This window comes from Dromaius novaehollandiae, chromosome 8 (genome assembly GCF_036370855.1).
Source record: "Dromaius novaehollandiae isolate bDroNov1 chromosome 8, bDroNov1.hap1, whole genome shotgun sequence".
Classification (NCBI taxonomy): Eukaryota; Metazoa; Chordata; class Aves; order Casuariiformes; family Dromaiidae; genus Dromaius; species Dromaius novaehollandiae.
The window spans coordinates 36924414-36946495 of NC_088105.1; the positions used below are offsets into that span (position 1 = coordinate 36924414).

General features: G+C 65.1%; 3 protein-coding genes and 1 non-coding gene across 4 annotated transcripts; all 4 read left to right on the top strand.

The window, feature by feature from the left end:
• Positions 1–1912: 1912 nt before the first annotated feature.
• Positions 1913–9936, top strand: TMEM61 (transmembrane protein 61). The gene is made up of 3 exons (XM_064516244.1): positions 1913–2294; positions 7395–7814; positions 9072–9936. The coding sequence occupies exons 2-3, from the start codon at positions 7465–7467 to the stop codon at positions 9361–9363; spliced, it is 642 nt and encodes a 213-aa protein (XP_064372314.1). The 5' UTR covers positions 1913–2294; positions 7395–7464; the 3' UTR covers positions 9364–9936.
• Positions 9937–10260: 324 nt separating this feature from the next.
• Positions 10261–13305, top strand: BSND (barttin CLCNK type accessory subunit beta). The gene is made up of 4 exons (XM_064516427.1): positions 10261–10769; positions 11123–11214; positions 11306–11524; positions 13096–13305. The coding sequence occupies exons 1-4, from the start codon at positions 10593–10595 to the stop codon at positions 13268–13270; spliced, it is 663 nt and encodes a 220-aa protein (XP_064372497.1). The 5' UTR covers positions 10261–10592; the 3' UTR covers positions 13271–13305.
• A 619-nt stretch (positions 13306–13924) lies between these two features.
• TRNAG-CCC (transfer RNA glycine (anticodon CCC)) lies at positions 13925–13995 on the top strand. The gene has a single exon. It is a non-coding gene; the product is annotated as a tRNA-Gly (tRNA).
• Positions 13996–15936: 1941 nt separating this feature from the next.
• Positions 15937–20803, top strand: PCSK9 (proprotein convertase subtilisin/kexin type 9). The gene is made up of 12 exons (XM_064516245.1): positions 15937–16382; positions 16462–16653; positions 17339–17462; positions 17688–17821; positions 17982–18123; positions 18207–18403; positions 18512–18695; positions 18795–18965; positions 19041–19189; positions 19272–19437; positions 19919–20100; positions 20178–20803. The coding sequence occupies exons 1-12, from the start codon at positions 16215–16217 to the stop codon at positions 20349–20351; spliced, it is 1983 nt and encodes a 660-aa protein (XP_064372315.1). The 5' UTR covers positions 15937–16214; the 3' UTR covers positions 20352–20803.
• Positions 20804–22082: the final 1279 nt, after the last annotated feature.

The following is a 22082-nucleotide window of genomic DNA, read 5'->3' on the forward strand; positions in this document are numbered from 1 at the left end:
TGAAGTGCTTCAGAATCCACTCAACAATCAAATTTCAGTTAAAAATAAAGCACGAGCATGTGATGAGCAAGAGAACATGTGTCACTGTGCTTTAATAGGGGAACGGGTGAGTCACAGTGCCTGCGTGCCTCAGGGACTGCAGGTGCTGTTAGTGCAAGTGCTCGGCACCAGCGTATCTTCAACAGAGGAATCCAGATGTTCTCTCCCGACATCCTCGGGTGAAACTGTCCTGCCAAGGAGCATTGGCCGTATGTTTGGAGGAGGCCTGGGATCTGTTGCGACGGATTGGATCCCGGAGTTCAGAGCCCTTCCTCTGAAGTCATTAGGCCCTTCATCTACAAAGCTGGGCACGTCTGGCTGCTGGCAGTGCTCCAGGGACTGTCTCGCTGTGAGGAGGTGGTGGCAGCCTGGCACTCCACTTGCAGGGCAGCTCTCCTCCAAGCCAGCTTCCTTGCGCTGCCTCCCAGCCCGGGGGGGTGAGGCCATGCTGGGGCCCTGGCCCTGGGGAGCCCTGCATCGTCCTCCTTTGCGAGGGAGACCCAGCCTACCAAAGGGCCTTTCTAATCTGCAGTAAGAGATCTATCAGTCTAGATTAAAGAAAAAAGACCCACTTGCCGTGACTAAGAAATCTCGAGCTCAAAGTCAGCAAGATTACAGAGGGTAAGTTTCAGTTTACGAGACATGATGCTTACACAAAACCCATAGCTGTGAGCCTCAAGGTGTTTCACAAACATCCACAAGCCTTGGTGGCAGAAAAGCCCAGTGCACTAGGCTCAGCTTTGAGAGTCCCCTTTTCAGCCTGCTTCTGCATGAACTCTCACTCCTTGTGCCTCAGTTTCTCTGGCTCCATTTGTAAAATACTTTGGTGTCTTCAGGTAAAAGGTGCTCTATACTCACAAGCGTTCAGCTAGGCTGAGTGGTTACCAAACATATGAAGGACATCTGAATTACGCGATAAGGCTTTACATCAGTCCCTGCAGCTTGTGCAGAAAACCCCTGAGCTGCTTTTGAACCAGCAAGATCAGGAGCTGTAAGCCCACAGAAACGGCAGCCTAGAGTTCGGCTACAGTGCAGAGGTATCCATAGGAATGGTTTAATCCGACAGTTAAGCGCAGCTGTGTCTTGAGAGCGATACAACAGAGCTTTGAGAGGGCACACGAATAGCACGTAACGGCACGACAGCTGTTAATAAAATCTGCCTCTCAGCTGTATGATCAGGAAGCATGCAGAAATCCCGACGTCGATCACACGGATCATCCCAACCCTTAGATCAGAACAGCCTCGGCTCGTTTAAAATCCGGATAGAGACACCCTATCGCTGCAAGGTACAAAGATCCAGCTGGAAGTGGGGAAGGGGACAGTGGGAAACGAAGAGAATTGAAGAGGTCACCAAGCAAGGCAGTGGCAGAGCTCACCCATGTGCTCCAGCGTGGGTGCCCCATCCGTAGGGCGGTGGGTGCCCCGGCTCCAGCATAGACCCATCTGCTCCCCACCTTGAAACTCTCCCTCCCCATTCCTGGCTCGGCGCTTCCCTCGCGACCGGGGTCTGGGCTCGCGTTGTGCCGCCTGTCGCTCAGAGCCCCAACGCTCTGCCGTGCAACCCCAATTTTTTGAACACCGGCCGGCAAAAACCACGCGCACGGGAGCCCTTGCGGCCCTTCCCAGCACCCAGAACCACGAGATTCGCCCCGCTCGAAGCGTGATGCCGCCTTGAAAATCGGGAGAGCGCGGTGCATGAGGGGGCTGTTTTCTTTTTGCTTTGCTTTTTTCTTTTTTGGACCGGAACACGGGAGGAGCCGGGCGGGATGGGAGCGGAGCAGGGCGCCCCAGCGGGACCGCAGCGGGACGGGGAACCCCGGCGGGACCGAACCGGAGCGGAGCGGGGCGCCCCGACGAGGCGGGACTGGGGCGGAGCGGAGCAGAGCGAGGCGGGAGGCCCCGGCGGGACCGGAGCGGAGCAGAGCGGGGCGCCCCGACGGGGCGGGAGCGGGGCGGAGCGGAGCAGAGCGGGGCGTCCTGGCAGGACCGAACCGGAGCGGAGCGAGGAACCCCGGCGGGACCGAACCGGAGCGGAGCGGGGCGCCCCGACGGGGCGGGACCGGGGCGGAGCGGGGCGGGAGGCCCCGGCGGGACCGGGGCGGAGCAGAGCGGGGCGCCCCGACGGGGCGGGACCGGAGCGGAGCGGGGCGCCCTGCCCGCCCCCGGCCCCGCCCGCCCCGGTGCCGCCCGCCCCGCGGGGCCGGGCTGCGCCGCAGCCGCCGCTCGCCCGGAGAGGGGCCGGCGGCGGCGGGGCGGTGAGTACGGGCCGTGCCCGGCGCGGGGGTCGTGCGGGCCGGCGGCTCGGCGGGGAGGAGCTGCCGCCTCGGTCGCTGCCGCGTCCCGGGCCAGACGGTCGCGAAAGTTACTTTTCCCGGGCAGCGGGGCCGGGGGGCTGCAGGGGGGCAGCGGCGCGGTGCCTCTCCCTCGCCGGAGCCCAAAAGCGGGCTGCTCGCTTGCCTTTCCGAGCCGGAGCACCGGCGGCTGCCGGGCGGTTTCGGGAGAGCGCCTGCATGTTTCGTTGTGCGAGGGCTCGCCTGGCAAATTGTGCCGTCTCCTACATTGGGGTGGGTGAGAATGTCAGAGCTTGAAAAGCTTCATTATTACTTTGGTCTGGATCGGCACCAAAAAGTCTAGCAAGTAATAATAACAACAACAAAACCAGTGAATTCGCATAAAGGCAGCATGCAATCTCTTTAATCATACGCTCGCGCTTCAGCACGTTTCTTCACGGCACTCCTCTCGGTACCTCTGCGACCGGTTAAAAGTCTCCGGCAGTGGCAGCGGAAGGACGGGCTGTGCAGGTGGTTTTCCACCCGATGGCAGTGGGAGAGATTCAAAACTCTTTTCGTTTCTTGTGCCTCTGGAAGAGATTGTTTTTCTGAGTAATGCTTAGTAGACCCTATGAATCACCATCTGCATAACTTTATATGGGGAATGCTATTCTCAGCATCTCGCTGGAGCTGTGTAAACTGCTAACGCTGGTGTCTGTTTGTACCTGCAACACGCAGATCCTTTCCTCCCATAAAGACGGTTCAGAAGCAGGTCAAGGGAGAGACTGGGCAGAGCAAGATGTCCCAGTGCACTGGAGGGTGGAGGGGCGTGTTTGGACTGAGGCACCAGCAGCCTTCGGCGCAGCCTTGTCCCGACAGTCCGGGCTGGAAATGCGCAGGAGGCGACTGGATGCGCCGGGCGTGAGAAGCGCTTGTGCCTGCGGGGCAGAGCGCAGGGCCTCCTAAGGCCTTGTGAAGCCCTCCTAAGCGAGGCTCGGGAGAGCTGTCCTCGCCTGCGAGGGGACGCGACGGGCTCTCGGCACGGGAGCGGTTTGATGCTGGCGCGGTGCAGCAGGCAGGAGCCGCCCCCGCGTTGCCGGCGGAGGAGCGCTTTGCCGGGTGGGCCGGGGAAGCGCTCAGCGTTGCTCCCCGTGCCGCGCTGGTCTTGTCAGCAAAGGAGACTTCATCGTCCCCAGCTGTCGATCCGCCACCTCGCCCCGCTCCGCGCCTTACCTCCGCCGCCAGCCTCCCCCGTGCTGCCGCTGGCAGCCGTGCAGGGGAAGCTGCTCGCGGGGAAGCTGCTCGCGGGCTCTGCTGCAGCTGTGCACAGCTCTGCAGGGCGAAACGCGTGGTCGGCTCGCGGTTGCCTTGTCGGGGCGCGTTCAGAGCACGTGGCCCAGTTTCCTCATTACCAAGGCAATCCGGAGCTTTGACTTCTCTTCTCATTGGCAGTGTTTTTCTTAACCAAAACCCGAGGACTTCACACAGTTGCAGGACCTCAGGAGTGGAAGCGTTAACAGGATCGGTCAGATCCCGAGAGCCGTTCCCTCCCGCTGCTCACCCCTTGCCTCCGCGTCGCAGAGGTGATTCTCCCCCGCAGCTGGGGGACTCAGACCAGCCAAGCTGCGCTGCTCTGGCTGGGCCTCAGCTGCAGGCTGGACGGTGCCAATCCTGCAGATGGTCTCACCTTACCTGCAGCTGCCTTGGCTGCAAACCTGAGCAGCCTTCTGCCTTTTTTAACGGATGGGGAGCAATTGCTGGGAAGGGCGTGCTAGCTTTGAACCATTTCCTGGGGTTCGGAGGAGGCTGCGCTGGTGGGAAGGATGGCTGGGACAGCGGGACCACCTCAAACTTCACCCCACAGCGGCGGCAGCTGGGTCCTCCCTGGCCGGGACCCACTGCCAGTGCCTGACTCCGCATCCCTGGCCACGTACCTGCCTGAGGAAACTGCGGACACTTCGGTTGATGGCAAGAACTGAACGTTTCAACATTTGGTGCCATTTCAGTCCAGGTTTTCAGTTCAGAGTGACCTGTAAATTCCACAGAGCTTGATAGAGTTGCTGGGCTTTGTTTTGTTTTGGTTTGGTTTTTTCCCCAAACGATATTGGCTGCAATTTTTCCAGGAGAATGCAATGCTCTTAAAAGCAATGGGATCCAACAGGTCAGCAGCGTCTTCTTGTGCTCTCCTGAGCACCTGCTGCTCTGAAAACCCATGTGTGCCCCCTTCCCTAGCAGCATCTCCTTGCAGAGTTGGGTGGTGCGTTGGAGGCGGCTGGTCTCTAACAGCACCTAACAGCATCTCTGACAGGTCCCCGACAGTCCTCTCCCCACGCTGCTAGTCAAAAGGGAGCACCAAAGCGTGTCCCTCTTTCCAAAGGGAAGCTCTGCCCAGCTACAGGCGAGAAGGACAAACTCCTTCCCTCCCGGTGACTTGGTGGCTGCGGGTGGGGAGAGCGGGCGGCAGGCCAGCCCGCCGTGGGCTTTGAGCTCATGACCTAGAGATGAAAGACGTAGCGTGTTATCAGGGCTGCGAGTCCTGCAGTCTTCCTGCGAGTTTCATAAATCTCGCTTCTCATCGTATTTCTTCATTAAATATAGATTAGATCGTAGGGTCTTTCTTTCACGACAAAGTAATTTGGATTTCCATTTCGTGGGCCCATCTGATAAATAGCTGCTTGAAATAACATAATTTTACCCAGCCTTGATCACACTGAATTCCTCTCGAGCGTCTGGGCCCTGCCTGGTGCTCCCGACTCAGCTTTGCCTCTTCCCGTGAGGATTTCAGGACAAAGTGATGTAGCGCGCGGCATGGTTTTTGAAGAGGGCTGGAAAGCTCATTTAGAATATGAAAAATAATGAGTTTATATCGAAGTTATGCAGGGGAATTTTCAACATGGCAGGCGAGGACTTGAGCAAGTCTCCTAAACAATTTATTTTTCTGTGGGTCGTTGTTCTTGGTTGGGTCGTCGACGCTGCTCTGGGCTCGTGGCGTTGCAGCGAGCGGTCCCAGCAGAACCGCAAGTCACTGCGTGGCTGCCGTTGGCCTTGTCGCTTGGGTTGTACACGAAAAGCAAACGAAACCATCACCCAGACAGAGACCCTAAAGGCAGTGACAAAAGCTGCGAGGTCGGCGGTGCTGGGAGCTGCGAAGGCGCGCGCTGTAGCTGACCCCGCGTAGCCAGAGCTGCCGGGCAAAAGCCGACTCGGATAAAGATTCAGCAGCCTCTCCCAGCGTGGGGGCATCTACCAGCCGCGGTGCTCTGTTAAGCTGCTCTTAGCTCAGCAGCCGGCGTGAGGCTGGAGCGGAATTAAAAAGCATCCTGCCTGGCTTTATTCAAAACTTCTTTTAATGTGCATTTTTCCTATTATAGGTAGAGTGCTTTGGGGATTGTCTCCAAGATGATGTTGTATTTTACCTGCGAGAAAAGAAAACATATTTAACAAAAAAATCAAAGCCGATTGCTTGAAGCATCCGCTCAGCCGGCAAGGCCCTGCCTCCCTCCAGCCTCCCCAGGGCGAGGAGCGCGCCGGAGCTTCGCCATTTACCCCCACCGCTGCGTTTTTGGCCTTCTGGTTGTGGAGGCCCGCTTTCAAAATAAGCTGGACCCTCTTCTCCTCTGGAGTTTCCTGAGCTGGGTCACGATAGCTGGGGCGATAGGAGCTTCGTGTGCCTCAGCGGTCTGTTGACTCCAAGCCCTTGAGCAGCGTGGCAGAAGCACGGGGTTCGGCGGTCCCTCGTCCTCCCTGGGGCAACGCGCAGTGGTAGAAGAGAGGGACACGTCCCAAACGATAACCTGCCTGTGTTGGTCTTAATTTTTCCTTTCCTTAGGCTGAGAGCAAAACTGGGGGTGGGCAGGGGTGTGTGTGTCAAACTCGTGTTGCCCTTCAGTGCCTGGAGATGGCAGGGATTTACCTCCTCGTCCGAGGTCCCGGCAGCCGCCCGCGCGCCCGTGCGGCCCCCCGACCCCGGGGCTGCCAGGGCCACCCCAGCAGACGGGCGGTGGGAAAGCTGGGCCTCTGCTACCCCGAATATCTAGGCAAGCAGCTGCTGTCGGGTTTCAGTGCCGCAGGATTTCCCAGCGCTGAGCAGCCTGGGGACGTTGCTGGAGAACTGGGGCACGACCACAGGCGAGCGCACAGAGCCCTCTAAATAGCTCATTCGCTACCGAGCGGAGTCATCTGGTTTTCCCCGGGAGAGTTTCGCTTGTCTCCAGCAGATTCCTGACTTTTAATGGCGATGCAGACTGCTTCCCACACAGCTCCCTGACCCGAGCTCGCTCGCAGAGGGGAGCTCAGCTACCGTGGGCTCCGTCCGCCACGGGAGAGCTCCCGCGGGTCCCTGCTCACCCGGCAGCTTGGGAGCAATCCCAAGGTTTGCCAGCGGCTGAGCCGTCTTCCCCCTGAAGCAGCAGCTCTGTGACTTTCGGAGCTGCCGCTTGGCCCTTTTCCCTGAGAAAGCAAGAGGCAGCGCAGCCTCGCGTCTCCGGGGCTGCGGGCTTTCGAGCGGCGGTGCCAGGCACCTACTGCCCCTGCGGGGCCGGTTCGCATCCCGTCGCGGAGGAGAAGACATGTGCCCCGATACTTCTGAGCTGATTGGGAAGCGATGACATCTCAGATTTACCTTCCTTTCCCTGACCTCTTTCACAGGCTTTGATCATAAACCCAGCTGGCGTTGGTCCAGGTTTGGGAGGCAGCCTGGGGTCGCATCCAAAGGCGAGGAACACGCAAGTCCCTGGCGCTGGCTGCTTAGTTAGGCTGGCCGCCGTTCTCATCTTGCCTGGAGAGGAGCGCTGGGCCATTTCTGTAGAACGAGGACATTTTTGTGAGGCCACTGGAAAGTCTGCAAGCCCAACTGGTAGCTGCCTTTGCTGAGCACATGGGTCCCTCCACGGGCACAAGCGTGGTTCCCGTTTGAGAGGGTGGAAATGCCCTTGAGATCAGTCAATAACAAATAGTTGAAGATGCCACTGAAGCATCCAGCTCACGAGGAGGTCCTAGCTCAGGGGTGTTCTCCTCTGGGAGGTTTTTTCCCGTGGAAGCCATAACATGGTCCCCCTCAAACCCAGTCCCTCCCTTGCGTTTCAGGTCGTGGGCTCTCTCATGCGTCGCTTCGGTCGTCTGCCCTCAACTCTCTGGTGCCAGGCCTTTGTGGAGAATGGTGGCTTCCTCTTTCCGCTACGGAGTGACCATCACGGGGGCCGTGCTGCTGGTGACAGGGACGCTGTGCTTCGCTTGGTGGAGCGATGGGGAGATAGGCGCCGTGGCCGGCAGCGGGGCTCAGCTCGTGCCCCCCCGCGAAGCCGAGGCGGTGCCCAGCTCCTCGCCCAACGCGCTGCTCCGCTCCGTGAGCTTCTTCTGCTGCGGCATCGGCGGCATCCTGCTCCTCTTCGGGCTGCTGTGGTCCGTGAAAGCCAACGCCAGGGTGGTGTCCCGACGCTACCAGTACCACTTCCCCAGGGACCTCCAGTACTTCGCCGCGGAGCCCCTTGAGAAGTGGAACTGCAGGTCAGTGCCGGGCCCTGCGCGGGCGCCGAGGTGGGAAAGGAGCCGGGAATAAATCCAGGCTGGAAAAGAGGAGGAAGCTTCTGAGCTGAGGAGCCCTGAGGTCCCGGAACAGCCACTAATGGCAGCAAAAAGCAACTCACTACATTTTTAAGAGCTCGATCTGCTCGTGAGAGGGGTTATAGTGTCACTTGGACCAGCAGGACTGGAGACCGTTCTCCAGCAGCTCCCGCCGGTCCTGTTCCTGCAGCGAGCGGCACAAGACCTAGTGTAGGCACAGCCATCTCCCGCAGACACCCCGGGCTTGGTCTCGCTGAAGGGCAGCGTCAGAGCTGTAGTGACTGCCGTGCTGGAGGTGGCCTAGACAGTACCGCCAGGGAAAGCCCGGCAGTGTCGTCCAGCCCGGTCCTCTTCTGGTGGGTGGGAATTCAGCCGGAGGAGCTTCACTTTGCCGCTGTTGGCAGTGGGGGCTGATTGCGTTGCCCAGTCGCTCTCCCAGCCCAACGGCACGAATCCCCTTTCCCTGGCTTTGCGGCAAGGGCGTACGGTGCTAATCACAACAGAGACCGTTTCGGCCCAGGAAATCCCGGGGCGTTCCCACACCCAGCACGTTCCAGGGGAATCGTCCTCAACTTCAGTCCGGGCAGGAAAACCGTTGTTTTTCACGGGGAGTTCGCTAGACTGGGGTTTTGGGTCCCTGGTATCCTGGACAGGTCTATACCAGTCTCTGTGTTATCTTTAATGGAAGCAAAATATACTTAAAAAAAAAAAAGGGAAAATAGCCGTCAGGTCGGCATTAAGTAAAATGGAAATGTGGGTGGAAGGACCCTTCACAACGCCTGCTTCCCGGCGTGGGAAGAGGCCTAGCACACCCCGAATGCCGCTATTGCTTTTTTAATCAGGTCCCCAGATTTTTCCTGTGTGAGTCGCTGAGATTTATTTCCACGTCTTGATTGAAAAGGTTTTTTTTTTTTTTTCCCAGAGAAAGCTCTGCAAAGAGAGCCAACAGGCCCTTCAAAGCGCAGTTTTATGGGGTCACAGCAAAGATCTTGGCTCTGGTATAAATCAGACTCTGGGGAAAAGTAGGGCTAAAAGGAGCTTCGAAAACATGAAACCGTAAAAGCTCTGTGGGGGTGGGCGGCGGGTTCCCGGTTCCCCCGGGGCTTCGGAGCCCACCCGGTGCCGGGGCGGCGGTGGCTGGAGCGGGACGGTGGTGGCCGGGTGCTTCTCCGGGTGCTTCTCCGCGCGCTTCCCTTGCAGCGGCTGGGACGCCAGCGCCATCCCCACCTACGAGGAGGCCCTGAGCTGCCGGCCGGCCCCCGGCGCCCTGGCCTACGTGGAGCCGCCGGGGAGGAAGGAGCAGGGCACGCCGCCCCTCTACCGCGACCCGCGGGAGGAAGAGGAGGAGGAGGAGGAGCGCTGGCGGGGCGGGCGCCGACGCAGCTCCTCGGACGGCGCCTTGTGCCGCGCCAGCCCGCCCTGGCCGGGCCCCGGCGAGCCGCGGGCCACGCCACCCCCCAGCTACGAGCACATCGGTGCCGGGGGCGTCTGAGCCGCGGGCGGCCCCGGGCCCCGGGACAGGCGTCTTCCCGCGCGAGGGCCACGGGGGAGATGCTCATCGCGGCGGCCCGCGGCGGACCAGCCTGGGGGGCTCGGCGACCGCGAGCCCGGGCTGAAGCAGCGCGCGGAGCCCTTCCCCTCATCACGGACACCGAAAACCGGAGCCTCCCGAGCTGCATGCACTGACGGCAGAGACGCTGCCGCCCTCGCTGCTCAAACGCCCGGCCGGGCGCCGGCGGCCGCGCGGGGCCACGCTGGGTGCTTTCGGCTTTGGGGCGGAGGGTGCGGGAGGGACGCAGGGCTCGTCTGCCCCGTTGCTTGGCTTGCTTTTCCCCTCTCCTCCGCCCGTGTAACGCGCTCTCCATCCTCAGCTCTGCCGCTTCCACTTGGTTTCCCCCAATTTCGGCTCCCCACGCCTCGCATTGCTTGGGTTAAAAATGCTCAGTGGCTCGTGTGCGTGTGCAGGGCATCGACGTGCGCGTGGCAGCGTCCTGGAAAAAGCCGTCCGGAGCCGCGGCGTCTTCTCTGCCCCCAATAAACACGTCCGCCCCGTGCCGACAGCAAACGCCGGGCTCCCTGCAGGGCTGCTGCCCGTCGCGGTGCCGAGGGCACCTTCCCGCGCCGCGGGATGTCTTGGGGGGGGGATTTGTACCCTGGGGGGCTCGGCAGTGTCCTTGGACCCGGCACCTGGGAGGGGGGCAAGGGGCTGGGGGTGCACGGTCCTGCCCAGGGCTCGGTGCCCTTTCCGCGTGGTGCATCCCGGGTGGGCAAACGCCTCGGAGCCGGCGCGCGCAGAAGGGAGAGCCACAGAAAACCTCCAGCAAGAAGTGGTCTGTCTGGGAAACGGCCTTTCTTCGCCTTCCTGACCTGGACGTGCTGTCGGGAGAAATCCCGACGGGGGGGATCGACGGCCCGGAGCTTTGCAGCGCGTCCTGCGGAGAACCGCGGTGCCGCCGTTCCCCCTGCCCGCTCCGCGCCCGAGCGCCCGCGCGTGCCTCCGGGGAAGGTTATCCAGGCGCGTGCCGGGCGCCTGCACCCGGGTGGGAATTTCGGCGGCGTGTTTGCATTCATTACAAACCCGTTAAAAACCGGCTGGCTCAGCCCTGGGCAGGAGCAGGCTGCACGCGCCGCTGAGCGTCACCGCTCCTTGCCCTGCCCCGGAGGCGTGCTCGGCGCCCGCGTCTCCTCTCCTCGTCCCCTGTCCCCTCCGCCGGCGCGCCCATGGCCGAGGAGAAGACCTTCCGCTACGCCTTCATCATGCTGGGCTTCTTCCTGGTGATGACGGGGCTGTTCATCATGAGCGTGGACAAGCCCCAGGTCTACATCACCTTCTGCACCTTGGGCATCCTGCTCGTGGCCGTGGGCATCGCCTGGAGCATGTGCCAGTGCTACCCCAAGGTAGGGCCCGGCCGCCGGCGTCGCCCCCGGCTGCTCCCGGGGCTCGGGGAGGTCCCGCGCCGGTGGGGGGGGTCCCTGGCACCCTGCCCGCAGGACCCGCTGGGCTCCCGGGGGCTTTAAGCCGGCAGCAGGGAATAAACACAAGGAAAGTCGCTTGCGCTGCTCCCTCCTCTCCGGGGAGATCCTGCTGCCACCGCCCCTTTTCGTCCCTTTTCGACCCGGGTGAAGCTGCAGGGCTGCTCGGGGCTTCGCTTAACCCCTCGGTCCCCCCAAAACCCCCGTTCCCGAGCGAGGCAGGGGAACGTGGCCCCCCCGCACCGCCCCCCCGGGCTCTGCGCTTCTTCCGCCCCCAGATCACGTTCGTCCCGGCGGACTCGGAGACGGAGCGGTTCCTGGTGCCCCGGCCCGTCGGGCCGCCGCCGGGGGAGAAGCCGGGCAAGCAGCGGTAGGTGGGGGCGGGCGGCGGGTTTCGGGGGGGCCCCGGGGAGAGGGTGCACAGCACACCCCGCTCAGCCCCACGCCGCGCCCCCCCGCAGCCCGCAGTCCCCCGGCGGGTGCCGCGACGAGGCCGGCGCCTACGAGAAGAGCCTGCCCACCTACGAGCAGGCCCAGCGGCAGGCGGCCGCCGAGCCCCCGCGCGGCCCCCCGGCCCGGCTGCGGGCGCAAGCCGAGATCCACCCGGAGCTGCCGGGGGGTCCCGCCGCGGCGGCCCCCCGAGACCCGGCGCCCCACGGGCCCACGGCCACCGGCAGCGGGTAGGTGACGACGATGGTGGCAGGGTTTGGGCTCCGCCGGGGGCTCCGGGGAGGGGTGTCCCTGCCCGCGGGGGGCTTTAGCACCGGATTAGCTCCCGCAGCAAACGCACGAGGGAAACCGGATTGCATCCGGTTGCGTTTCGCTTTGGAAGCGTAAGCGATGGCCTTCCCCAGCATAAATCCCGTTCGCCCGGTTGGAACGGCGCGGGAATCGGCCCCTCGGCACGCGCCCGTCACGCCGGCTGCAGCCCTAGGTGCCTCCCGGGTGGTGCACGGGAATGCCAGCGGCGTGGTCCAGGGGTGCCGGCGGGGTAGTCTGGGAATGCCAGCAGCATGGTCTGGGAATGCCAGCAGTGTGGTCCAGGGGTGCCGGCGGGATAGTCTGGGAATGCCAGCGGGTTGGTCTGGGAATGCCAGTGGGATGGTCCGGGAATGCCAGCGGGATAGTCTGGGAATGCCAGTGGGATGGTTCAGCGATGCCAGCGGGATAGTCTGGGAATACCAGTGGGATGGTCCAGGGATGCCGGCGGGATAGTCTGGGAATGCCAGCAGCATGGTCTGGGAATGCCAGTGGGATGGTCCAGGGATGCCGGCGGGATGGTCTGGGAAAGCCAGCGGGTTGGTCTGGGAATGCCAGTGGGATGGTCCAGGGATGCCAGCAGGATGGTCTGGGAATGCCAGCGGGATAGTCCGGGAATGCCAGCGGGATGGTCCAGGGATGCCAGCGGGATAGTCTGGGAATGCCAGCGGGTTGGTCTGGGAATGCCAGCAGCATGGTCTGGGAATGCCAGCGGGATAGTCCGGGAATGCCAGCGGGATGGTCCAGGGATGCCAGCGGGATGGTCCGGGAATGCCAGTGGGATGGTTCAGGGATGCCAGCAGGATGGTCTGGGAATGCCAGTGGGATGGTCTAGGGATGCCGGCGGGATGGTTCAGGGATGCCAGCAGCATGGTCTGGGAATGCCAGTGGGATGGTCTGGGAATGACAGCAGCATGGTCTGGGGGTGCCAGCGGGATGGTCCAGGAGGTCCCAACGGCACATTGCAGACTGCAATAACCCCTGTGCGAGCCGTGGGCGATCCCAGACTCCCTCCACCAAGAGCAGCTGCTGCTGGGGTGAAGCGTTTCCACCTTTTAACCGGGATATAAGAGACCGTGCAGGGAGCTGCCCCGCAGCACCCTAGGTGGGGGATCCCAGCGGGGAGACCGGTTGCTTTTTGGACCATAAATTAAAGGGGTTGTAGCTCTCCCGGGTGGTAGAAGGAGCTTCGACCCCTCCTTTCCCCAAACCCCCTCGGAGGAGGGCTGGCCGTGCTCGCAGGCGCAGCTGGGAGCCCGGGGGCCCCCGCCACGTTCAATTAAATTAATACATAAGCTGCAGCCCGTTCTGCCCTGCTCCTTCAGCGGGGTGGGTGGGTGGGGAGTGTTTTCCCGACGCCCGGAAAAACCTGCCGCGGCCCCGGCCGCAGTGTCATGGGCAAAACACAGCGCCCGACCCGCCGCGTTTACTATAAACCTCGGCGGCGAAACCCCAAACAGCACCGCCGCCACCGCCCCTGCGTCTCCCGCAGCCCGGCGCCGCTCGCCGCCCTCCCGGAGGAGCTGGACGCCCCGTCGCCGGCCTCCTCGGCCCCCGGCAGCCCCGGGCGGGCCGCCTCCGGGCAGGACGACCTCTACTACGGCTTGCGGGAGGGCTCGGACGCGCTGCTGGGCGACAGCGAGCTCCTTTTCGAGCCCGAGGACTAGCTGCCGCCCGGGGAATTAAACCAGATCCTGGGCCACCCGACGTCTCCCACGTTTCTGCACCGCGGGGGGGTTCGGAGGCTTTGCCGCACGTGGCGCTGGGCCGGGCTGCAAACACCCCGACTGGGGGGGGGCTCCCGGGCCACAGGGCGTGCCGGGTTTTGGGGCGCCTGCCCCAGCATCCCGGCCATGTCCTGCCACGGCGGCCACCACGTGCAACCGCGCCGCCGGCGTCGGCCGCCGTTAAACATTGCAAGCGGCGGGACATTCCTGCATGAAATTAAGGGCTCCACGAAGGCCGGGGTGGGACGGACAGACTGAAAAGCCAGCGCCCAGCGAGGGAAGGGCCGAGCTCCCCTCGGCAGGTTGCAGCCCCCAGACTCGCCGCTGTCTCGTAAGGGCTGAGCCCTTGCGGCAGCCTCCCCTCGCTGCCCGGAGCGATGAGATTCCCTTCCTCGCCCCGGAGACCCGTTTTCCCCGAACATCGCACCTGTGAGATGTGCGGAGCTCAGCCAGACCCGGCCGCCGTGCCAGGCAAGCAGGTGAACGGTGCTGCGTCCCGCTGGGCCCTGCGGTTGCTCAGAGCTGAGGCTCGCAGAGCCCATCAGAGCCGCGACGCAGCGTGCTTAGCCGGGCGCTGAGCCCTGCACACTCACAGCACCAGTGGTGTAGTGGTATCATGCAAGATTCCCATTCTTGCGACCCGGGTTCGATTCCCGGCTGGTGCAAAGAGCAGCAGAGCCTCCCAGCGTGCCGCGCTGGCCGCCATGCAGCTGCATGCGTGGGGTCCCTCTCCACCGGAGATGGCACTTTTTTTCATGGCTCGCTGCTCGGAGGCCCGCAGCCTCGCTCGCACCGTCCTGGCAGCTCTGTTGCTCTTTCCACTCCCTCCTTTCCCCCCTCCAAAAGTGGCTCCCTGCTGCACGGACACCCCAGATCTGCCTCGCTGGACGCGGCAGCAACCGGGGACTCAACAGGCTCCGCGGCCGGTGCCTGGTGCTTTTGGTGGCCGGTCCCTTTGCTCTCGGTTTGCCCAAGGCTCAGGGCACCTCACTTTTCAGCTATTTCTGTGCACATGAGGCTGAAAAAACCCTCCCTACAGACATCCTCCGCTTTCAGGGCTGGGTAACGCGTGCACAGGGCTGGGCCAGGCGGGCGAGCTGGAGCGGTGGAGCAGGATGCGGCCCCCGTGCCGCCAGCTCCATCCTTCCCCGCTCGCTTGGCGCCAGCGGCCGCGGGGCTCAGCCGAGCCGGAGCTGGGGAGCGAGCCGAGGTGCCACGCAGGGCCCCGGCGCCCGCCGGCCATCGGCTCGGCCTCACGTGCCATCTGCCCTCGCCGCTTCCTCCGTCTCGCTAACGAATTGGGTTAATACAGCTCTAACGAGCGACTCCGAACGTGCGCAAGCGCCTCCGAGCCGTGCGCTGCTGCCACTTCCAATCTGCCGCTTGCAGCCGATCCCGGCTGGCTCCTCACGCCAGGGCCTCCTCAGCCGGGGGCGCGAGCGGGCACACGAGGGCTCGTGTGAATGTAAAACATACAAAACACACAGCGTTGTGATGGGAGAGCCGCTTCTTCCCTGCTGTCACAACGCCTGCCACCACGACGGGGTCCCGGGGGGAACCGCGCGCGCAGCCGGCGGGCGGCCCTTGCTTTGGGCAGCCTGGGGAGCCAACGGAGCACGCAGGAGCCACCCTCTCCCCGGGAACAGGGGAAACTGAGGCACGGAGCGGTGACCTTGCAGAGGCCGGGAAGGACACCAGTGGCGAAGCAGGAGCACCCGTGGGTGCCGGGTTCCCGGCGCTGCAGACCCGCCGCAGACACCTCTCCCGAGGGCTTGGCAGAGATGTGCAAAGAAATAGTGAGGGCGACAGGGAAGTAGCAGCCAGATCACTGGAAAAAAAACCCCATTTGCACTGTGTGACGACTCTGTAAAAAATGCGCAAACAGGATTAGGCGCCTTCGCGAAAATCCGTCTCTGCAGGAAGCCACCAAGGGAGCCGTGAAAGATTGCAGCCCCCTCCGAACGCAGCGCCTTGGCACCGGCGCGTCGCTTGCCGGGGTCCCAGCAAGGCACGGCAATTCCTGGGCAGATTTCGCGGTAACCGGTGAAAACGGGCTGCCCCGGCGAGACCCCCGCGCCCCCCTCCCGGGCGCCGCAGCCCCACGGGCCGCGCTGCGCCGCGTTAATGTTTAACCGGCCCGGTGGTCCGATGGCCGCGGCGGTGGCGTGATCGCGCCGGGCCCCGCGGGGGGGGGGGCGGGGGGGGGGCGGCCGGGGCGGGGGGAGGCGCCGGGGAGCCGCGGCCGCCCCACTCGCGCTGCGCTGCGCTGTGCGCCGCGGTCCGGGCGGCTCCGCGGTGCGAGAGGCTCCGCGGCGGCTCCGCGCAGCGGCTCCCGGCGGCTCCGCGCGTCTGAGGGGCTCCGCGGCTCGAGGAAGCTCCGCGGCCCGAGGCGGCTTCGCGGCCGGAGGCGGCTCCGGGGTCCAAGGCGGCTCCGCGGTCCGAGGCGGCTCCGCAGATCCAAGGAGGCTCCGCGGGTCCGAAGCGGCTCCGCAGCCCGAGGCGGCTCCGCGGCCCACGCGGCTCCGCAGGTCCAAGGAGGCTCCGCGGTCCGAAGCGGCTCCGCAGATCCAAGGAGGCTCCGCGGTCCAAGGCGGCTCCGCGGTCCGGGCGGCTCCGCAGATCCAAGGAGGCTCCGCGGGTCCGACAAGGCTCCGCGATCCGGGTGGCTCTGCAGGTCCAAGGAGGCTCCGCGCTCCGAAGCGACTCCGCGGTCCGAGGCGGCTCCGCGGCCCGAAGCGGCTCCCCGGCGCTCGGCGCTCCCGGCTCCCCGTCTACGGCCCTCGGGGGCTCCGCGGCTCCCCGGCGCTCCCGGCTCGCCGTCCGCGGCCCTCGGGGCGGCGCGGCGCGGCGCGGGCTGCGGGCGCCCCGTCGGGGCGGCGCGGCCATGGGCCCCTGGGCGCTGGCGCTGGCGGCGGCGCTGGCGGCGGCGCGGGCGGCGGCGGCGGCGGAGCTGGCGGAGGAGCTGGTCTGGGCCCTGAGCCGCGCCGACGAGGCGGTGGCGGGGCCCGGGGCCGCCCCGACGGCGCCCGGCGCCTTCCAGCGCGCCGCCAAGGTGAGGAGCGGGCCGGGACCGGGGCCGGGGCTCGACGGGCGGCGGGGCCGTGCTGACCGCGGCGGTGGCATCCCCGCAGGCGGCGTGGCGGCTGCCCGGGCGCTACGTGGTGGTGCTGCGGGCCGGCAGCGGCGGGGCCCAGCTGGAGGGCACGGCCCGGAGGCTGCAGGCCCGCGCCGCCCGCCGCGGCTACCTCACCGAGGTGCTGCACGTCTTCCGCCGCCTGCTCCCCGCCTTCGTGGTGAAGATGAGCGCCGACGTGCTGGACATGGTACGGGGCGGCGGCTGGGGCGGGGGGCGGCGGGCCGCAGGGAGCCGCGGCTCTGCCGCTTGCAAAAGCACCTTTCAGCCCCTTGCTCCGGGATTTTGCCGCGTTTCCAAACCTGCATGCTCCGGGCCTGACCCAGTCTCTCCGACAGGGAAGGGAGGAAGGAACTTTCCCCATGGGCTATTGCACAACTGCTTGCATGCGGGGTTTTTTTTTTGTTTTGTTTTTGTTTAGTTGCTTTTTTTTAATCTCCCTCCCAAGGGCCAGCTCCTGGCCCCGGTCACAAAAACGCAACGGGGTCGGGTTGCCTGGGTTTCCCTTCAAGGCAGCAGCTTCAGGGTGGCGAAAGCCAGCGGGAGACCCTGATTTTGCACCAGGACGGTCCCACGGGGAACCGGCGGCTGCCAAACGGATGCCTGCTGTTTGCTCAGTTTTGCAAAGCTGTGATGTGCTGTTGGCTGCCAGCGGCAGGGCTGGAGCCCTGCTCCCCCGGGACGTCGTGCATTGCTGATCTTGTCTTTTTTGCCACCAGCACAGCCCGTCGACGTGCCTTGCTCAGCCCCCTGGGTGGGGAGGGCTCTGGGGGCGCGGGGGGAAGGCAGGCGGTTGCAGGAGGTCCGGCGAGCCGCAGCGCGGGGCCCCCCCGGCGGGGACGCGCTGCCGACGCCGGGCGCCGTCTCCCCCGCAGGCGCTGAAGCTGCCGCACGTGGAGTACGTCGAGGAGGACTCGTACGTCTTCGCCCAGAGCATCCCCTGGAACCTGGGCAGGATCGTGCCGGCGCCGGCCGGGGCGGGCGCCTACAGCCCTCCCAGTGAGCGCGGCTGCATCCCCCGCGCAGCCGGGGCGGAGGGGGATCTGGGGGGGGGACGTGTGCGCTGAGCCCATCTCCCGACCCCGGGCAGATGGAGGTCTCTCCTCCACGGGGCGCTGGGGCTCCCGTGCGAGGTGGCGGCGGGCAGGTGCCGGCGGGGCGAAGGAGCGTTTTGGGCCGACCACGGTCATGATTGCCTTCTCCCGCTGACGGCGCCTCCGGCAGATAAAGGGGATCTGGTGGAGATCTACCTGCTGGACACCAGCGTGCAGAGCAACCACCGGGAGATCGACGGCAGGGTGTTGGTGACCGACTTCGAGAGCGTCCCCGAGGAGGACGGCACCCGCTTCCACAGGCAGGTGAGCGAGGCCGCGGCGGAGCCGGCTCCCTCCGCGGGGCTTGGGGCACCCGGGGCTAACGCGGCGCTGCAGAAGGCCGGGCGCGGGCGCGGGCGCGGGCGCTGCGGCCTCGCGGGACGCTGGGGGCGGCGAGCGGGGCCTCAGAGCGCGTCCCCGGCAGGCCAGCAAGTGCGACAGCCACGGCACCCACATGGCCGGCGTGGTGAGCGGGCGCGACGCCGGCGTGGCCAGGGGCGCCAACGTCCGCAGCCTCCGGGTGCTCAACTGCCAGGGCAAGGGCACCGTCAGCGGCACCCTCATCGGTGAGCGCCGCGCACCCTCCTCCCGCTCCGGCCCCGTCCCGCGGCGTTTGCCCTGACCCGCGTGTCCCCCCGCCAACCCCCAGGCCTGGAGTTCATCGAAGCCGCGCTGGAGGCCCAGCCGCCCGCGCCGCCCGTGGTGCTGCTGCCCTTCGCCGGCGCCTACAGCCGCGTCCTCAACGCCGGCTGCCGGGGGCTGGCGGCGGCGGGGGTGGTGCTGGTGGCCGCCGCCGGGAACTACAGGGACGACGCCTGCCTGTACTCGCCCGCCTCGGAGCCGGAGGTAGGCGAGCCGAGGCGCCGGGGCTAGTCTGGCGCTCCGTGCCTCGGTTTGCCCGGCTGGAGGACGGGTCCATCCGCCGCCCGCTCCGTCCGCCCGTCGTCGCCGCAGGTCATCACGGTCGGCGCGACCAACAGCCGGGACCAGCCCGCCTCCATCGGCCCGCTGGGCACCAACTTCGGCCGCTGCGTGGACCTCTTCGCGCCGGGGGACGACATCATCGGCGCCTCCAGCGACTGCAGCACCTGCTTCACCTCGCAGAGCGGCACCTCGCAGGCGGCCGCGCACGTGGCAGGCGAGCGGGGCGCGGGGCCGGGCCGGGCTCGCCGCGGGGCCGGGGTTCGGGGGGGTGGGCGGGGGGGGGCTCACGGCGCGGCGCTGGGGCTGCCCGCAGGCATCGCCGCCGTGGTGCTCAGCGCCGAGCCGCGGCTGAGCCTCGCCGAGCTGCGGCAGCGCCTGCTGCGCTTCGCCGCCAAGGGCGGCATCAACGCGGCCTGGTTCCCCGAGGAGCAGCGGCTGCTGACGCCCGGCGGCGTGGCGCGGATGCCCCCGGCGCCGCTCCCAGGTGAGGCCGCGGGGAGGGAGGCCGCGGCGGGGCCGGCGGGGCCGCGCGGACCCCCTGACGCCCGCCCCGTCCCAGAGGAGCGGCTCTACTGCCGCACGGTGTGGTCGGCCCGCTCGGGGGGCACCCGCCGCGCCACGGCGGCCGCCCGCTGCGCCGCCGCCGAGGAGATGTTCAGCTGCTCCAGCTTCGCCCCCGACGGCCGGCGGCGGGGGGAGCGCGTGGAGGTGAGCGGCGCCGGGGGCGGCGGGTGCAGCGGGCGCCCGCGGCCTCCTTCCCCCCCCGACCCATCCGCTCTGCCCCTGCCAGGAGAAGGACGGCGCGAAGGAGTGCGTGGCCCACAACGCTTTCGGCGGCCGCGGCGTCTACGCGGTGGCCCGGTGCTGCACGCGGCCGCCGGCCGGCTGCCGGGTCAACGCCAGCGCCGGGGCGGCCGAGGGGGCCGGCTGCGCCGCGCGGGACCACGTGCTCACCGGTAGGCTGCACGGCGGGGGCCTCTTCCGGAACAAGTGCCCCAAAAAGCCGCGGGGATGAGCGCGAGCGGAGGGGACGCGGGGAGGTCGGGGCTCGGCGGGGACATCCGAGGCGCCGCGTCGGTCGGGCTTTAGCTCGGAGCCAAATGCACGCTGCCGGCTTGGTGGGTCCTTCACAGGTGGAGGCGGGCAGGTTCCCGGCGCTGTTGTCCACCTTTTCTAGTTGCTCATTTTGGGTGATGAACGCCACTGGGAGCCACATGTGTTGCTAAAGCCGTGCTGCGGTTAACTCTGAAACCTAATGAGCTTTGCTGCAAAGATCAGCTCCGCACTAGACCTCTTGCTGCAAAGATCTTCTGCGGGGCGTTTCTCCACGTTACGCCCGGCGCCGGCGTAGCGTTGGCTCCCGCAGAAACGCCTCGGCTCCTGCAGAAGAGCCCCGCGCGGGGCCGCCCGGCTCTGACCTCCCTCTCCCCTCGGCAGGCTGCAGCTTCCACTCGGCCGCGGCGGCGCTGGGTGACGGCGGCCGTCCCGTCGCGGGGCCGGGGAGCGGGCCCCAGCGCTGCGCCGGGGGGCCGGCCACCGCCGCGCACGCCTCGTGCTGCCCCGCCGCCGGCCTCGAGTGCCGGGTGAAGGAGCAGGCGCCGGCGGGCTCGGCCGAGAAGGTAGGGACGGGGCGCGGGGTGCCGGCAGCCCTCTGCCGCCTCGACGCCCCGCGACGCCTCGCTTCCCCCCCCGCCAGGCCACGGCGTCCTGCGACGAGGGCTGGACGCTGACGGGCTGCAACGCCTACGGGCCGGGCGCCGCGGCGCTGGGGGCCTACGGCGTGGACGACACCTGCGTGGCGGCCGGCGTCCCCGGCGGCCGAGCCCCGGCGGCCGTCGCCGTCTGCTGCAGGAGCCGGGGCCGCGGCTGAGCCCGCGCGGCGCCCGGCTGGTCGCGGTTTAGGTATTTCGGGCAGTTTTCACGTTTCCTAGCCACGTCCCTGAGAGGCTCCTTTCCTTCTTAGTCGAGCGTAAGGGCTCTGCTTTACCGAGTCTGCTGCTTTGGTACCGGGTTTTAATTTGCATTGCTACAGTGTGAGCTGCTGCTTCGTTAGTGGCGTTTCCTTGCTGCTGTTTAAGCGCAAAGTCGCTGCCGTGCTGGTGGTAGGCGCTGCTTCGCTGGCTTTCCCGCGGGGCCTTCCCCGCTGCCGGGAATGCCTCCAATTCCTTCTCCTTTTATTTTTTTCTCAAAGAAAGGAAAAGAAAAGCTTTCCTAGTACTTCCGTTTTTACATTTGTATCTTAAATATTTATTTGGAGTTTTATAAACAAACATTTTATAAGTGTCTTTTTAAAATAAAGTGCATAGAGCAGTGCTTAGTAGATACGGTGTGTGGTCTGCTTTTCTGTGCCGCCCCGCGGGGCAGCGGGCGGCTGTCGGGATGCGGGCACTGCTCCGAGGAGGCAGCGCTGCTGGGGCCGGGGCCCACCGGCCACCTCCCCCGGCTTTGCTCCCTGCCTCGGCCCCCGGGAGCAACCCAACGGCTGCCGCCGTCTCAGCGGTCGGGGCCGACAGCGTTGGTGCCTCCGCCGTGCCGATGGCTCTGCCCTTCAGGACCGGTGCCGGCACCGGGGCAGATTCCGGCTGCCACGTGCAGCAGCAGCAGCTTGTTTTTAAACGGTGCACAAGAGCGTCCACTTACGGAGGCAAACCATCACCCAGCTGGGGGAAAGGTGCCCCTACGGGTCGCACTGCCGCTAGGACCCTGGACTTCACTCCTGGCGCTTTGATGGGGTGGAAGCAGGTTAACAGGTGACGCTCAACGAGACGCTCAAAAAGCAACCGACCGCAGCAGCCCGAGGCTGGGGGCACCTGGTAGCTGCCAAAGCCGCCTCTCACTCTCCTCCTTCTTTTTTGGGCCTCTCCTGCTACAACACACAGTTTACATGGTGTTAAGGGGGGACAGGTGAAGAAATAAAGCCAGATGTGGTAAGGTCAGCTGCTAAACTTTGCCTTTTGTGGGTTGGGTGCATTTTCCTCCCTCAAAGCACCTCTTACGGAAACCTTACTACGGCTTTAATCATCAGTAGGAGACACACGTCTGGCAGGAAGCACCACTCTAGGAAGCTTAAGTTATTTCTAACTTGCTACTAAAGGCAGCAAAAAACCCCAACCTCAATCTAAACATGTAATTATGTAACAGGCATATAGCCCATAAAATTATCAGCTATAATCTGAATTTCACGTAGAGAAAATAGATACCTAAGAGGGATGCTAAAGTAAAAGGGCTCCTGAGTCGTCTTGGCGCTGCTGGTGATTTTCAGCACCCCAGATGCACGGTCTGCTCACTGGGCTGTAACCTCTCAAAACGTGCACCAGGCATTTTCCCTCTGCTGTCCTCTCCGTGGGGGGGAGGATCCTGCCACCCCCCCGCTCCCAGCAGAAGGCGGCACCTCTGCTTTTCCAGATGTGCTGTGCATCTGTGGGCAAGATTTCGCAGCTTATTTCAAGCAGGACTGTATAAGCCTGGTGGAGGGAAACAACACTAAAGCCAGATTAGCCCTTGCTTACTACCCTGTGTGTCAAGCGTGGTGCAGGCAGAAAGATTATTCGTGTTTGCTCTGGAGCACAAACTTAAAAATGGCACGGTACACCTGAAGGAC